General features: G+C 45.1%; 1 protein-coding gene across 2 annotated transcripts in view; it reads right to left on the reverse strand.

Moving 5' to 3' along the window:
- Positions 1–9,238: 9,238 nt before the first annotated feature.
- PAQR8 (progestin and adipoQ receptor family member 8) overlaps positions 9,239–18,517 on the reverse strand; it is a 41,710-nt gene continuing 32,431 nt past the window's right edge. For both annotated transcript variants that reach the window (XM_036870413.1, XM_036870414.1), the window contains exon 2: positions 9,239–16,486. In XM_036870413.1, coding sequence (XP_036726308.1) covers positions 15,403–16,467 — 1,065 coding nt within the window. In that variant the 5' untranslated portion in view covers positions 16,468–16,486 and the 3' untranslated portion in view covers positions 9,239–15,402. The remainder of the gene's footprint in view (positions 16,487–18,517) is intronic.

Consider the following 18,517-nt stretch of genomic DNA (forward strand, 5'->3'; position numbering starts at 1 on the left):
CTATTCCTGAAACATTTTCAGGAAAGAAAAAACAAGCTATCCAGCAGCACTGAGGAGCTTAAAAAGAAAAAAAGCAAACAAAACCCAGCTGCCCAGACATTGGATTCATCGGGTCTGAAATGGGTTTCAGGCATCTGATTTTTGTAACAGCTGTTTCTGATAATGAGCCAGTTTAGGAACATGATAGAGTAACAGACCTCAATCAGAAGGCATCCATGTCATGGGGTAGTTTACTGCCAATACAGACAGCAACTTTAGTTTTACTGCTGCTTGTCCAAGCAAATCACCCTGCTGGGTTTCACTAATAGGTGTAAACCTCATGGGGCCCAGGACATCAATCCACTAGTGGCACCTGAAGCAGTTATTGGTGGCTGTCTCCACACCCTGCCCAAAGAGTTTCTTTCCTTTTTTTTTTTTTTAATTAATTTATTTTATTTTTGGCTGCATTGGGACTTCGTTGCTGCGTGCGGGCTTTCTCTAGCTGCGGTGAGCAGGGGCTACTCTTCATTGTGGTGTGTGAGCTTATTTCGGTGGCTTCTCTTGCTGCGGAGCACGGGCTCTAGGCACGTGGGCTTCAGTAGTTGTGGCACATGGGCTCAGTAGTTGTGGCCCGCGGGCTCTAGAGCGCAGGCTCAGCAGTTGTGGCACACAGGCTTAGCTGCTCCGCGGCATGTGGGATCTTCCCAGACCAGGGCTCGAACCCGCGTCCCCTGCATTGGCAGGCGGATTCTTAACCACCGTGCCACCGGGGAAGCCCCGAGTTTCTTTTCTAATAACACTTCCTCTCCCCAACTACTTCTAGTTCCCATTTTTGTCCCCTCTCTTTTTTTCACCTTTACAATTTTTTTTTTTAATTTCTACTGGTGTAGTACCTTCATGTAGGTGTTTAATACATTTTTTTTTTTTTAAATCAATGCATTGTTGAAGATACTGAAGACCTTAAAAGTATCTGTCCATTGCATTATATCTTAGCCACTGACCTAGAAGGGAAGTGTGGACAAAGCATGTCACCTGCCATATCAGTAAATAACGGATGTCGCCAACCATCGAGTCAGCAGCCACTGTATCTCCCCACAACTGTGCACCCTGTGGGAATTCAGGATGGAGAAAAGCAGGCTACTGGCACAAATAGCTAAGGTGCACATCAAAGGAATGAGTTCAGTGAGCCCAGACTCTGGCACCTTCCGATACAAAGAAAAGCACTAAATTCATTAACTTGAGATGTCTGCGTTTTGTGACTAGCAGTAATCTTTTGATGTTCCAACTATCTGGTTTTTGTTGCAGAAACTCCTATGTACTCGGGCTCCTCCCCTACCTCTTTGGAACAGTCCCTCGGAGCTATCTGAGAGGCTGTCTTCCTGGCTGGAGTCCTCAGAAAGTCCACCGAATAAAACATAACTCTCACCTTTGAGGTTGTGCTTTTTTTTTTTTCATTCAACAGAAGCCAGCCACTGGGAGAATATTTCAAAATGGCAAGTTTAACCTCAGAATCACTGGGAACTGTAATCCTTGCTGACTCTTCATGGTAACCTTAAACTCTTCCCAGTTATATGATCCCTTCCTGCCCTTTCTCTTAATAAAAGTAAATCCATGGCATTAGGATACACTCAGAAGAGCCCTCCTGGACTAACTGAAGGGTTGCACTTGGGTCTGTATTCCCTGGGCTGGATAGGGAAGGAGCCAGTGGGGCTTGGAAAAGGTGAATCATGCCTAAATCTATTGTTCTTTGTGGCATCTGTTTCTGTTGGAGGAGTGCCCTCTGCTCAAATGCCTTTCTTTCCCAGAAGAGCACACTAGTTAAATGGTTAACAGAGTGTTTTAACTACTTTCGGACCTAGAAATGTAAGGTGAAGGAAATTTCTCTTGGCCTATGACCTTGTAAAAATGCCATCACCTCTGAGGCGGGGAAGCCAGGCCATACTGCATCAGTGCTAAAAAGCGCAGGTACAGGTCTGTGAAGAAGGGGGGGAAAGGGCGTCAGAAAACCCCTTGAACCCTGAGAAGGGTGCATGTGATTAAGAGTTGACAGCCTATTTCTCCCAATCAGGATGACTCAGCATGGATTGCACTCTCCATCAACCTGCACTCACCACTTCCCACCTGTGGAATATATAGGAGAGGGCGGGAGCCTGACCATCCCCAGCAGCTAAAGTAGAAAGTGCGATGTTTGGAAGGCTGTACATAAAGCCTGGACTCAGAAGGCCACAGGGACGTTGCATGACCTTAGAGGGTGCTACAAAGCTTGGGGAATGGAAAAAATGGGAAGATCAGACTGCCAAGAGGCCAAACCTGAAAGAGGGCCTCGCTGGGGCTGGATGACGTCTCCCAGGGACTCCTGATGGGAGGGGTCGGAAGGCAGAGGCTGCAAGCAGCCACCTAAAATAAAAGTCTCCTTTTTCAGCATTTTCCCCGGAGCTGGCTTTACCTAGAATTTGTTTAAAATCCTGGGACATCCTTATTCTTCAGTACCTAACATCACAGGACAGATATCAAGCAGGTTGCGTGCGCGCGCGGGCGGGCCTTTCTGCAGTGATTGTGGTGCGTTACTACCCTCTTCTGGACAAAAACGGTACAGCAAGGTTTCTGAAAAGCAAACTCAATGACCCACCTGCAGGTTTGAAAGTACTGGGGGTGTGGCTAGTGAGTGACTATGGAGATGACACCTTGCAAGGGCGTGTCCCTCAGTCAGATGCTCTCTACCCTTCGTTTCTATCACTCCGTGGTCTCTGGAATCGATTACCTGAAAAGCGTGCCGGTCAACCACTTTGATCTTTGCAAGGTACGGAGAAAGGTGAGAGAAGCCCTGATTTCCAAGCGGATTCTGGAACAGATTTAGGACCCACAGGAAATCTTCATTTGACACAAAAATCACACAGTTTGGGTTTAGACTGTTTTAGTTTTGCAGTGGGCTCCTGCCAGGGGGTTGAAAAAACTTGTGTTTCTGATGCTTTTTCCTCTAAGTCAAACCCATTCTATGACTTACCTGATTTACTCAAAATTCCCTTCCCTCTGAAAAATCCTATCAAACATGACCTCACAGAATTAGAGATTCCATAGGCTGTAAGCACAGGATAAGTGCTTTGTTTTGTTCAGTGCCATTTTCTCAGCTCCCTCCACAGTGTCTAACACCTCTTAAATACTCAATAAACAGTTGTAAAATGACTGACCAAGTAAATGAATAAATGATGACTTGAAAATCACCTGGTAAAGTATTTTTCAAATAGCCAGTGGATCCCCATTACTAGGTCTTAAAACCATCTTAATGCTTGTGAAAACAGCTAGAATTTTTTAAAAAAAGAAATAGAGTATAAATGATCAGGAGGCATCCCATGTTGAATGGGTAAGAATAATTCAGTGAAAAAGTATTTTAAGATGTATACAAACATATGCATTGGTATCGTGGGTATTAGTGCGGTCAGAGTCAAAAAACTTGGAAAATGATTAACACAACCCAGCCCCTCATTTTACTGATGAGAAATCCCCAGATCAAAAGAGATTAAGAAACCATGGGTTAGTGACTGGTTACTAATCGGGTGTTTCTTACACTCAACCTCAATCCTCACACAGCTGGGAAGGATATTCTTCCTTCAGCACATGAGGGATCATTGATCTTAGCATCCAGCTTGTAAGACATCTGTGCCTTAATCAGGTTCTTCACAGGATGGAGAAATAGAAGTGTTAGAGTGATATGGCAGTAATATTGATTATAGGTTTAGATTCCAAATGTGGACAGGGCACGAATCCATTGATCCAGGTAAATGGCAACCTTGAACATGGGGAAATGCCTCTGATTCCTCCTCTCCCACTGAACATCTCAATCCACTCATCCTTCTCTCCTCTCACACATGCGGCATGGAACAGAAAGTGAAATGCCCGTTTGGGAGTCCTGAGGGCTACATTCACGTCCTCACTGTGTCCTGAATATTTGTGTGAGCTTGGACAACTTACCTACCTGTGTTTCTGGTTTCTTCATCTCTAAAATGAAAAGCCTGGACCAGAATTAATGATCATTAATCGTTTTGAAAACCTAGTGAAAGCTATGGGTCCTGTCTCCCCCAAATGCACATACTCACAGGTATAAATTTTAGTTATGATTTTATGATTTTATGGAGCCCCAGTGGGTCTAGGGTCTAGAACTGTTCCCTCTCTGAAATACGATGCAGAAGGAGTCCGTATCATAGCTCCCCAGAGGCGGAACGACGTGTAAGTAGGGAGTACTGACTGTAGGAAGCTCTTCAGGACAGATGACCCTTTTTTGCCAACAAATGAATTGCAGGGAGGGGGACAAAGAGTAAAGTGGAAGGGAAACCAATAGTTTAAAAGAGACAAATAAGTCGTCCAACTGCAACTTGTGGGCCCTGTTGAGATCCTGATTCAAACAAATACACTTTAAAAATAACAATGCCCTTTATGAGACCGCTGAGAATTCGAATGTGAGAATGTTAAGAAATTGTTCTTCAATTTTTTAGGCATGATCGGTATGACGGTTTTGCAAGAATGTCTTCATCTTCTCTAAAAACTTTTAGAGATACATACCCAAGTGTGTATCATGGAGAAAAGGATAAGATGTCTGGAATTTGTTTCAGAATAATATGAGAAGGAGCAAGTAAGTGAGGGTAGATGACACCAGATTGGCTGTGAGTTGACCCTTGTTGACATGACTAAACACTTCATTAAACATTTCTGTCTACTTTTGTATATATTGAAATTTTCTATAATAAAAAAGTTTAAAAAAAAAAAGTACGGACTCTGGAGCCAGATGGCCTGGGTACAAGCCCTGATTCTATCACTTGCCAGATCTGTGACCTGTGGGAGTGTCTTAACCTTTCCTTACTATAAACATATAATAATAATTATTTGCAACTCATAAGGTTGTTGTGAGCATTAAATGAGTTAGTATATGCAAGCATGAAGCATGGTGCCTGGCACATAGGAAGTACCCAGTGACTGTTTGCCATTAGCGTGGTCTAGGGGACTCTTCTGAATGGACTGTTTGGAGAGTGACTGCGGACTTGGAAAAATTGTGGATGATCAACTAAAGACAGGAAGGTAAAAGGAAGACAGGGAAGGGGGCAAGTGTGTTAGGCATTTTAAAGCCTGTGTAACATTTAGAAGGTTTGGCACATGTGACTTATGTCTTTCCTCTTTACTCTTGTACCCTCCAAACTCTCTCTAAACATCTCACAGAGACAGACACACACACACACACAGACATACACACACAGATACACACAGACACGCAGACACAGACACACAGACACAGACACACACAGATACACACAGACACGCAGACACACAGACACAGACACACACAGATACACACAGACACAGAAACACACAGATACACACAGACACACACACGCAGACTCACAGACACACAGACACAGACACACACAGACACAGAAACACACAGATACACACAGACACACACACACACAGATACACACAGACACACAGACACAGACACACACAGATACACACACACGCAGACACACAAAGATATACACAGATACACACAGACATGCAGACACACACACACACAGATACACACAGACACAGAAACACACAGATACACACAGACACACACACAGATACACACAGACATGCAGACACACACACAGATACACACACACACACAGATACACACAGACACACACACAGACACAGACACAGACACACACAGATACATAGACACACAGATACACACAGACATGCAGACACACACACAGATACATAGACACACAGAGACACACAGACACACACAGATACACACAGACACGCAGACACACACACACAGATACACACACACGCAGATACACACAGACACACACACAGACACAGACACACACACACACAGATACACACACACACAGATACACACAGACACACACACAGACACAGAAACACACAGATACACACAGACACACACAGACACAGAAACACAGACACACACAGATACACAGAGACACACACAGATACACAGACACACACACACGCACCCCAGATCCCTTTAGGGGGTGGGACTCCAAACTCTCTTTGCGGTTTGGGTTACAGAAAAGCACCAGCCTCCTCCCGTGCGCTGTGGAGGAGGCTGGGGACCGGAGCTTCCCACAGCGCCCCGACCTTTGCCCTGTTCCTGTGGTCACCACCTCCTTTCCATCACCACTGGGATGGAGAGCAGACTGTGGCTTTGCAGCCTCTGCAGCCGAGGGTGAAGGCACGCAGGTGGACGGGTCGCTGTGGGAGCTGAGAGGAGGCAAGGACCCGGGAGGGAAGTTGCCAAGGCGGCCCAGGAGCCCCTGCTTCACTGGGTGGAGTACTGAAACTGGCCTTTTGGAATTTCTTCTCTGTATTTAACCTCCTACCACAGAGGTGCTACTGCATCACACGAGTGATAAGCTTCCCAGGAGTATTTCCACTGAGTTCACCCATGAGACCACAAATCCCATTTCTCCCTTTAATGGAGTGTGGGTGGGGACAATGGGGTCTCCATGTTCTCTTCTCCCCCTGAGCCTGCTGAGCCCAGGGCCACTGAGCAGCCAGAACGTATCAGCTGATAGAAGTAAGAACTGAGAACGGCCTTGAACCTGGTGTTAATTTCCTAGGGCAGACATCACACAGTAGCACAACGGAGGGGCTTAAACAGCAGAAAGTTCTGCTCTAACAATTCTGGAGGCCAGAAGTTGGACATCATGGTCCCAGCAGGGTCACACCCTCCCTCCTGGCCTCTGGCTGTTCCCATCCACCCTTGACCCTCCCTGCCTGCATAACTCCAGCCTCGGCCTCTGTTGTCACCACTGTTCTCCCCGCGTGTGTCTGTGCTGTCACGGGGCTCTGCGTCCTCACCTTTTCTCCGTGTCTCTCTCTTCCTATAAGGACATCGGTCACCTTGGACTAAGGGGCCACCCTACTCCAGTATCACCTCCTTACATCTGCAGCTGCCATTTCCAAAGAAGGTCACTTTCTGAGATCCTGGGGGTTAGGACATCAACATATCTTTGGGGGGGGGATGTAATTCACGACATAACAGATGTGAATCAAGAAGTAAAAAATGAGGGGAGGGATAAATTGGGATTGGGATTGACATATACACACTACTCTATATAAAATAGATAACTAATAAGGACCTACTGTATAGCACAGGGAACTCTACTCAATACTCTGTAATGGCCTATATGGGAAAAGAATCTAAAAGACTGGATATATGTATATGTATGACTGAATCACTTTGCTGTACCTCTGAAACTAACACAACATTGTAAATCAACTATATTTCAATTTAAAAAAAAAAAAGTAAAAACAGTGAGTGGAGCAGTGGGGTTTCCTGCATAGGCTGAGAACCCCTGGGGACCACAGTGTAAAAGGACCAGACTGCTAACCTGTCCAGGTGGGTCTGGGCACTGCAGGAAGGTTCTCTGCTGATGCTTGTGATGGTCTGTGACATGCAGACAGAGTGACGAAGGAGGAACTCCCACCCAAACACACGCAGAACCCTGGGGGAATGACATACGCCTTAATCTGTCATGGGTGGAGAGCGACCCTTCCCCAGGGCAGTGAGCTCCCACTCTGGTGAGAAATTTCGGGAGCCCACGGGGAGGGTGGGCGAGTTTGCATAGAACCCACAGTTCCCTGCTCAGGGGAAGTGGTAGAAATCGTAACAATTAAGACGATTGCCACTTGGAGTGATTGAGCACAAACTTTGTGCTGTTTTTCCCCCCAGCAGCAAAATTAGTCAGATTCTGAACTAATTTGTTCTTGTTGGAAAAAGAAAATACACTGAATGGAGATGTTTTGCATGTTGCTATTAAGTTGCTTTTAAGAAATTGTTTTAACTGGAATAGTGTTCTGATTGACTTTGAGGACTAGGATATTTTTAACAGGTTCTGAAGGCAAAGAAGGCTTCATGGGAGAAGCATAGGGAAATGATGTGAGGAGAGTCGGTGGTTCTTCGAGCTGCCTGGAGTCCTTGGAGGTCATCCAGGTGGTTACAGATGGCCTCTGAGACTAACGTGATGGCCTCTGAGACTAACGTGACGGCCTCTGAGACTAATGTGATGGCCTCTGAGACTAATGTGACCAGGTGTGCGTTGGAGTACAGCACAAAGTATATTTAAGAATCTCACCATTGGTATCACATCAACGGTCACCGCCTAGGGAATTTTCTTGGCCAAAGTGCCTAGAAATGAAACAAAAACTGCCTCTTTCAGTTTATTTCATTTATCAGAGCAAAAAAAAAAAAAAAAAATCCTCATTACATTTCCCTTTCAATTCTACACTTTTTCCAGTTCACCCAATTGGTAAAGGTCTGAGTTTCTGTGAGATTCTATTACTTAATAGCAGGTAGTTTGGGGGAAATTTATTTAATCTACCAGTTTCCTCATTTATAAAGTGGGAGCAATAACAGTACCTACCTCCCGAGGATTACATGAGGGTTAAAGGAAAGAATCTAAGCAAACAGCTCAGTGAAGGACTTGGCAAGGAGTGAGCACTAAATAATGTACACTGTTCAAGTTGTTATTATTCCTGGTTTGCAGATTCTGCCCTGGATGTTTCACTGCATTTCTGCCTGGAGGATTACCCAGAGCACAAACCAGGGTCAGTAGGACTTAAGGAAACATTCAAAGCCTGTCTGGGAAGCAGAGGTCAGCATCCTGTGAGCTTAAAAAATGCTCTGAGAATTTGGGAAGAATCCTGTGAGCACGAGAGTGTGTCCACAGGAATGCAACCTATAGGGCTAAGCCCACAAGTAGAATAACTTAAATGATAAACTGGTTTCGTGTAGATGGCAGGCAACAGAATTTACTCTACGTTCGGCCAGCAAAGGTCATGTGCAATTAGTAATTAGTCCACATAGATAAATGGCTACCCTGCAATTTTCTTGGGCAGGATTCTTCCCCAGCATTCCCCATCCTGAAGTCACAGTAAAAGCCCGACTCCTTACAAGGATCTCACAATCTGTCCTCATCTCTGGCTCCTCGACCCCTCTCGACCCCTCTCCGTTCAGGCAGGCTCTGGCCTCAGGGCCCTTGCAATTCTTTCCTCTGCCCCGGGGAGAGAAAAACACACACACACCTCTTTCTGTAGTCTCCCCTGGTCCTGGTTAAAGTTGCACACTCACTCCATCCCTCTGGCCTCTCCTTCCTTGCTTTCTGTTTCTCCTTGGCACCAACACCTTCTAACACCTTAAGTCTCTGATGTATTTATTTGGTTTGTCTTTTTTTTTTTTTTTGGCCACGCAGCTTGTGGGATCTTAGTTCCCCCACCAGGGATTGAACCCGTGCCCCTTCGCAGTGAAGGCACAGAGTCCTAAACCACGGGACCGCCAGGGAAGTCCTGGTTTGTTGTTTGTCTTGCCCTAGCCCCCCAACTGCTGAGGGTAAGGCTCTGTCAGGGCTGGGATTTGTTTTGTCCATGGCTGTATCCCTGGTGCCTAGAACAGGGACTGGCACCTGTGGCTCAGTGTTTGTGGAGTGTGGGGCTGGATTCACACACAGAGTTCTTTCAACGCGAGATAATGTATCATTGGCTTTGTTTCATAAGCCAGTGTCCCAGCCACAGCACCAGCAAATTACCTACGTAAATGTCAGAAGGGAGTGTCATGTGACTGTAAACTGAGCCAGACTGTTGATTGATTTTTTTTTGTACTTTACAGAATCAAAGTATTAGGTTGCCTAAAAATTCCTAACTTCTGGCTTTTCAGGAAGCTTTATATCACACTGCTAATTTACTTATTGACAACATTTTGACATGGCCTTATTCTTACTCTGAAGGGACTCATTTTAGTGATGTGTCCATGAATTATCTTTTTTCTCTATTTTTTAGCATTTTCTTTAATAAGCCTTTATTACTTGGAAATGAGAAATAACCAATGCCTTTTGAGGGGGCCTTCCTACTAATGTGTGCAAAACTCTTTTATGAGGCAGAGAAACATTTTTAAAGTCATTGTCACTTGTCAGAATCCCTGGGAGAGCCAATCGTTTGAAGAATTGACAATCCCAGTGAAAGAGCAGAGGGCGGGGTTGTATCATCTTGGCGAGATTATCAATACTTGGTTTCTCTTCCCAGGATTCAAAGGTATTTTCAAGAAGCCATGACTGGAGAGTGAGATTTGACTTTAAAATCTAGGCCACTGAGGGCCTACAGCCAATGGAACTTTCTGGCTTCTGAGGAGACCATGAGATGCAGAGAATCCTTTATTTGATATCCAAGGACATCCACGATATACTTCTTAACCCCCAAAGAAATGATACGACCCTGGCTATTCATGAGGTATTTAGGAACAAAAATTAAAATGAGATTAGGTAAAGTATACACAATACGTTAAAAAGTGCTTTACACACTGCAAAGGGCTCTGCAAATATTTGGTGTTGATGTTTCGAATTAGCTGGGCCCTGAATTTATCTGAAGGAAAAAGGACTTTGAGTTTAAACATTCCTAGTTGTGTGACTTTGAAGCAATCATTCTACTTTCTTAGTGTGTTTTCTGGTTTAATGGAGCTCTTTTTGGTTTTACCTCACATGACTCTTTAGGAACGCAAATGGTTGTGGAAATATTTGGGGAAGCATAGTGCTCTATATAATCTGAGCTGTTATTCTGGAGCCGTTGAATTGGCCAAGGCCTCCTAGAGTCTAAAGTACAGTGCATAATTTCCTATGAGAATCATGTGGTAAGAAGTGCCCTTACCTTAGGTAGATATGCTCCCAAAGTTAATATCTAAATGAATTTTCTCTTTAATGCAATGATTTTCCTTCTATATTAAATATTTCTTAAAAAATTCCATGAGGGATAAGGTGGATTTTTTTTTTTTTTTTTTTCCAAAGGAGGAAGCCAGGGTGTAGCATGCTGTTTCCAACTTACCAAATCAGGAACCTGCACTCAGGTTGGAACCCTACATCCCTTTCCCTAAAGGATGGGCTTTATGGGAAGTCTATACCACCTGTGGAAATATAGGCCTTCTCTCTGAGTCTGGCTGTGTCAAGGATTCCCCAGGACTGGATTAAATCAACTAGAGGGCAGGAAGATGGGCTGGGGAGGCAGCAGGAGTATCAGGAAGGGTTGAGGTGACTCTAAGGTGACAGCCTTGCTGGAGTGGGAAGTGTTTCCAGCCTCTGGAGGGGAAAGGAGAGAGCTCAATCCTTTTGAAAAGGGGCTGGCCCAAAGCAGGTCCCAGCCTCCCATGGGTCTGGCAGGCCATCTGGCCCTCAGGCTGTGATTGGAACCAAGTCCTGGAGAGGGGCCCCTATCATGGCCCAAGGTGGGAAGACACTGGTCCTCTGTTAGCATGGAGGGTCCCGGTTTTTTACCCTCACTGTGGTATCTCCAGAGCCAACATGGAGTCTGCCACCAAGAGATGCTCATAAATACTTGCTAAATCAATAACTGAAGAGTGGTTAAACTATTAGCAGTGACAACAGAAGTATTTGCAAACTGCCCGGGGTCCCTACTGGTGATAAAAAGGATTTGGGCAAGAGGGGTATCCATAATTCTATCAGTGGAGCCTCTAGCCAGAGAATGCTGTTTTCTTCCTGTTATGGTGATAGTAGAATCACCTTTTCCACAGCTATTTAAATCTAATAGTTAAGGCTACAGAATCCTTTGGTTGATAGGTGCCACATTTCACAACCATAGTACCTGTTACAGTATAACAATAGTATAGTTCATAATTTTTAGGTTTCAAAAAATACAGTCTATCAATTCAAAAGTTTGGAATATTTAACACTATTGTCCATGAGATTAAAATATTTATTCAGTTAGATTGAAAATCCTTAGAGAAATCAACTCCATAGCTTTTGGGGAGGGGGCCCACTTTGATCTACTCACAAGTGGGGATTTGGGGGAGGGGGAGCATATTTTGGGATTTTGGGTATGGAGATTTTTTTCAAAGTTTTTATACTTTCCTACTTCTAGGTGGCTATGAAGTGTCCTGATCACCTTCTGGCAATGTTTGTCTAGATAAAACCTTTCTTTAAGATAGGCCTTGTCAAAGACACAAGGTAGCTGTTGAGAGTACAATAATGCATTTACAAAATCTGTTAAATGGTCATTTGTGTAAGTAGATTTATATAAACAGAAAATAGTTCTATTTTTTCTTTGCCAAGCAATCAAGCAAAACCCTAGGAACAACAAAATTAGGCGGAGGCCTTGGGGACAATGGCCATGCCTTCTCTGAGTAAGACATGAGCACCATCTGGAGGACCCATTTGAAAGTACAGCGTGGCAACTGAAGAACCTAATGTTTTCAAGCATCAGGGTACAACTGGTGAACAGGTGGGCAACAGAGGCAGGAAATAACTACCTCCATTCCATGGCTTGAGCGCCTACTGTTTCAAGCTTCCAGTAGAGGACTGAGAATAGAGTTACTGAGTGAGGTACTTTCAGCCAAGGTGGGAGATGAAACCCTAACATCTGAAGAGTATTAACATTAGGTCCCTAGTAAATATAGGTCAGGAAGTGCTTGCAAGAGGGAAACAAACAGGCAAATAGGTCCCCAATTCGCTGCATCCTGTTATTCCCTCTCTCTACCCTGAGTAGCGGGCCACATACAATACCCATTTTATTCCCAAGACATAAATGACTAATAGTTTAGTTTATGTTTTTTTTTTTCCCCAGAGGCATTTACATTTTAATAGGTTGAAAGCCTTAGTAAAAAAGAGATCAGTAACAGGAGAATTTCCAACAGATGTCAACTTTTGGCTTTGGTGGAATAAGAAGAACCATCCCCTTTATCAAATACTTATTATTCCTTTTAAACAAACTAGGTCTCTTCCTTACTGATTCAATCGTTTGAATGAAAATGTTTTAAAAGGAGTATTTAACCCCTTAAGAGTCTGAGTATTTAAAAACGCCTGCATCTCCTGTTTCTCTATTTCTCATGAGATACTGGAATTTCTAACCAGAAAGTAGTCCCTCAACACTTCTCAAATATCTCTGGTGAAAAAATTTTTTTTAAATTTCCAGTACTTGAGGGACCAATACTTGGGTAAATTAAAATCAAAATGTTATGAATTTTATGTTCATATCTAAGAGTTTAGTGTCTCTCTGTACTTATCTTGTCACAGACCAATAAGTGTGCAGAATGGCACTGGTCTGCGGATGGCGTTGGAGGACCACTGCTGTACCTTGTGTTTTCTCCCTTAAAAAATACCTGCATTTGGCCTAAGATCTCTGCCCACCATGACCACCATGGTTACATGCAAGAGCTTGACTTACATCTCCCTTCCAATTTTTAAAAGAAGATAGCCTCTGAATCCATAATTACAGACATTTCAGACACTTTCTCATCTCCATTTAAACTGACCCTCTACTTGCACTGTGTTGACAACAACTTTCCATTCCCTTGTTCATCAGTTCAACCGGTTTGGTGTTGCTAACTTTATTGGCGGTGAATTTGGCCTGGATGCCAGAAGCTCGTGTAAGACACTTGGGTAGCACAGAAGTTCAGGTATTTGAGGATTCCCAGGAGAAATCCATCTAGGAAAACAACATAACTGACAAGACATATGCTTGCTTTTTTTTTTTTTTTTTTTCGGTCACTCCACGGCATGCAGGATCTTAGTTCCCCGGCCAGGGATTGAACCCGCACCCCCTGCAGTGGAAGCGGAGAGTCTTAACCACTGGACTGCCAGGGAAGTCCCGACATACGATTTCTTGATATAAAGATTACAGGAAAGCCTCAGTTGAATTTTTCCCTCCAAAATACAGGTTGAAAGAGTCTTCTGATGGATAAGCAATTCTGGTATTCTGAAGTTTCTTCATCCATGGGTTGGAAGGCAATTAATTCTTTTTTCCTTATGCCTATAACCCCAAACTGAAAATTCCACATGGCCATGTATTAAGTGTATTAAGTTTGTACATTTCCATTTATAAGGCACAAACCCTACACATCTCTCAAGAGAAAGGAAGAAAACAAAGACATGAAGACAACAAAGTAATCTAGGAAGAGAGGAGATTCATCAAACTGGAATGAAAACCCACCTCCCTTTTTAGTAAACAGAGACCTTATACTGATAGGAAATACAGCCTCTGGGGAGGGTTCCAATGCAGCCCCCTTCACTGGATCAGGGCAGAAGGCAGTCCTCAGGAGGGCTGCGTGGCCAGAACACATCAACCGCAAGCCCCTCCATCCCACAGAAGCTGCTGGGCAACTATGTCCTAAACAGAACATTCTGCCTACAGGGTGCCCAGTTCACCATCCTCACCCAAAGGAGCCTTCGGGGACCAATCCACCATGAATGCACACATGTGCCTGTCCTGGGGCTTGATTAATTTAAGCTGCTCTAAGCTGAGGTACAACTGCCTCCCGAGGACCCTGAACTAGGGTAGTTATGCGGGTCCTTCATGGGGCAGCATCTATTTAAGAGGCTGGACCTTGAGTTCCTCTTGAAATAATCAGATCCCTAGTGGGACTCTTAGAACCAATTCACTCTACCAGGGGCTTTTTGAACATGCTGGTCAAAATCCGGAGAAGATGCTCTGGAAAAAGCTCCAGACCTTCTGGCATGTAAGGCAGCCCTAATAGATCTCAAGTAATCCTGCAATACACAGGTATAAAACAGAAGGGTCCCATGACACCAAACAGTATCCATGCTTGCTGGCTGGACCTCCTGATGGCTCTTGGCACTGTATTTTCTACTACTGTTTCCATTAGTATTATATGAGAGTAAGTTTCCTGAATGTCCACATGGATCCAAGCATTTCCTGGAAGTATGACTGCTTCATCGTCCTCTCTATCACCATGCAAGGTACAGATGGGAGTGAACAGCACTTGGGAGAAAACAGCCAGGAAGACATCATCCTGAGAAAAGGGTCAGTGCTAGAGTGGGCCAGAGAAGGGACCAGAAGTCAGACAAACCGAGTAATTCACGATGTCTGAGGGTTTTACGGAATCTTCTTGAAGATTCTGACTTCTCCACCCCGGACAATCTGAAATCCAAATGAAATCGGGTCCTTGGGCCAATGTACCCAATTACCAAAGACCAGCATCATAGAAGAATGCTCATTTCAATACAGTGTGGTCCAGCCACCTCCTAACTTTTCCAGTCCAGTTGGATCATCCCTTTAGACCAGGCCTTGCCCCTGGAGGCCACAGTCAGAATTCTACTAAATTTTCAGCCATGACGATGGTTCTTAATTCAGTGTCCGATGAATCTTAGCCAAGGTCCCTTCCCTTCCTGTGTCTCGTAAGGCTACAGCCCAGAGGATAAAGGAATACTTTCATTTACAACAATAACAGCAAAACTCTTGGACCCTTTGGCTTCCTAATGCCATAGCCATAGCCACCCTTGGAAATATGTACTCATTTAAAAGCCTGCTCTAAAAAACAAAAAGTCAACTCCTACTGTTGATTCAAGTTTTCCCCAAATCATATCAGGCCAGCTCCACACCGCGCCCCACCTGCCGGCCTCAAGAATCTTTCTTGGTCAGTCTGGCCTTGATTTTTTGCCTCAAGAAGGCTGCAGTGGCTGCACTGCAGGTGACCAAGAAGAAGAAGGAGAGGCAGGCCACGTAGATGGACAGGGGGCTGTGGCGTTGCAGGAAGACCTCCTGTCGCCCCTTGTAGTCTAGGAGGATGGCCTCCAGCTGGGACAGTGTGCAGACAGACAGAAAGGCATGGAAGATCTGATGCCCGTGGCCCACGATGTCACAGGAACCCGGGAAGTACTTCTCCGGAACCGGGCAGGAGAAGAAGTAGGCACTGACCAGGAAGAAGACGATCTGGAGGGAGTGGTACCAGACCGCCTGCTCCTGGCAGCCAGACAGGTGGCACAGAACCACGCGATGTGCCACGGGGCTGATGTCCAGGATGAAGGCCAGCCCCGCCGGCACCACCTGACAGATCTTCCTCATGACTGGGTAAGGCCTGCGGTAACGGTACTTAGCGTAGCAGCAGCCGGCGCAAGATAACCAGCCACAGAAGGCGGCTGCGGGCAGGAAGAAAAGCCAGAAGTGCTCGTACCAGGCCTGGTCGGAGGTGTAGAAGAAGTGGACCAAGGCACTGCCGTACTGGTAAACGCTCACGCCCACGTAGTCCACAAAGTAGAAGGTGTAGTGGGAGAGCTCGGACTTGGACTGCAGCAGGTGGGCCAGGAGGCTGAAGGTGAGGTAAGTGATGGAGGACAGGACGTAGAGGAGCAGGGGCAGGGCGTGGGCAGAGGTCCACGGCAGGCCCTCGGCCTCCACAAAGGCCCAGAACCGCAAGAGGACGGCCAGAGCCGCCAGCAAGTGGGTCCAGACGTTGACCACCTCGTTGTGTTTCTGAAAGAGACTGAAGAAGTAGTAACGCCACTCGTGGCCGGTGGGGCGGTACCCAGCATGGATGTAGGGCTCCCGGAAGAGCTGGGGCACGTCGGTCTCCGGGACGGTGCCGGGCATCTTGGGCAGCCCATCCTCCAAAATCTTGGGCAGGCGGCGCAGATGCTGTCCACTCACGGACAGGGTGCTCAGACGCTCCAGGATGGCAGTCGTCATGGCTACACGGGGATGCAACCTACAGGAAACAGAGTAAAATGGGCAAAGATGCGGTGAGGGGGTGCTGAGCAAAGACTGCGAGGGAACTATGGGTTTTCTAGTGCAGCTGGGGAGGCGGGACTGCAGACAACTTCTTTGAGCCTCCTTTTTTTTTGTATGTAGGATAATAGAGTTGGACCAAGATCGCTTACTGCTCTGACATTCTGACTTTGTCTCTACTACTCACTACAGAGTGAGGCAAAGTCACATCTTGTAAAATGGGAATGTCAGCCACCCCATTTTAATGACATCTAGAAGGTAAGTGAGGGTACCTTTAAAGCTTTCGAGTTTGCTAGATGATAATAAAATGTAACCATCAGGGCTTCCCTGGTGGCGCAGTGGTTAAGAATCCGCCTGCCAATGCAGGGGACATGGGTTCGAGCCCTGGTCCGGGAAGATCCCACATGCTGCGGAGTAACTAAGCCCGTGCACCTCAACTACTGAGCCTGCGCTCTAGGGCACATGAGCCACAACTACTGAGTCCACGTGCCACAACTACTGAAACCCACGTGCCTAGAGCCCATGCTCCGCAACAAGAGAAGCCACCGCAATAAGAAGCCTGCACACCGCAATGAAAGGGTAGCCCCCGCTCGCCGCAACTAGAGAAAGCCCGTGTGCAGCAATGAAGACCCGACACGGCCAAAAATTAATTAATTAATTAATTTAAAAAAATCACAGTGAGCCACAAACTCACTAAAAATCGCTAAAATAAAAAAAAAATGTAATCATCAGACAGGCTCTATCAGTACAAAGTTTAAGTTTTGTTTTTTTTTTTTAAGGAATGGTATAGCAAGAGACACTGTTCCATTTTATTTATAACAGTAAGAAATTGGAAAGAACTTTCTTGTTCAACAATAGGAAATTGGTTTTAAAAAATCATAGAACCATAATTTAAGCCGTAAAACAGAATTGTGAGCAAACAATAGAAATATGTTGTGAATGTATTTAATGACATGAAAAGATCTAGCTGTATATTCATTGTCTATTATCCCAATGTCTTCCTAGTGGAACCTAGTACTTTTCTCTCTTCAAATCTCCTATACTTCTTCATCCATCCTCACTCAGCCTAACATTTTTCCTATTTTACTGAGAAAACGCAATCAATCAGAAGAGACTTCTGCAATCTACTACCACAACATTTACCCACCAGCCAGCATTTCTGTCACATATGCTCCTTTCAATGGCTGGAACCATCTTGGTGAAGACCAACCCTTCACTATTCTGTCCCTTGGCGCCATCCATTGAAGAGTTGCACATCATCGTAATGACACAAGAGGGCGCTTTAAATGAGGGATCTTGTAAACCACTCCAAATCAAGTCTCGAATAGTCTTGAACTGGCATAGACACAAGCACTCTTCAACCATACAAAGCTTTTTTATGTATTTTATTTAGTATGAAGTATTATATCGAAATACAAAAATTATCAATGTTGATATTACTAATGAGAGCCTACATTTCTTGAGCACCTAATCTTAAATTACCCACTAATTTCACTGGGAACTTGAAAATCTGAGATAAGCAATAGTTACTTGAGCCTCAAGGTCAAATGAGTCATCAATCAGGTTGGTAAAAACCAAGGCATATTCTGAGAAATATTTTTTTTATAATTAATTAATTAATTTTTGGCTGCATTGTGTCTTTGTTGCTGCGCGCGGGCTTTCTTTAGTTGCAGCGAGCGGGGGCTACTCTTCGTTGCGGTGCATGGGCTTCTCATTGCGGTGGCTGCTCTTGTTGCAGAGCACAGGCTCTAAGCGTGCAGGCTTCAGTAGTTGTGGCACATGGGCTCAGTAGTTGTGGCTCGTGGGCTCTGGAGCGCAGGCTCAGTACTTGTGGCGCACAGGCTTAGTTGCTCCGTGGCATGTGGGATCTTCCCGGACCAGGGCTCAAACCTGTGTCCCCTGCATTAGCAGGCGGATTCCTAACCACTGTGCCACCAGGGAAGCCCTATCCTGAGAAATCTTAAGAGCTGAACAAAATTAACATGTGGCCTAAATTTAATGAAATCTAATT

The sequence above is a fragment of the Balaenoptera musculus genome, chromosome 11, assembly GCF_009873245.2.
Source record: "Balaenoptera musculus isolate JJ_BM4_2016_0621 chromosome 11, mBalMus1.pri.v3, whole genome shotgun sequence".
In the NCBI taxonomy this organism is placed as follows: domain Eukaryota; kingdom Metazoa; phylum Chordata; class Mammalia; order Artiodactyla; family Balaenopteridae; genus Balaenoptera; species Balaenoptera musculus.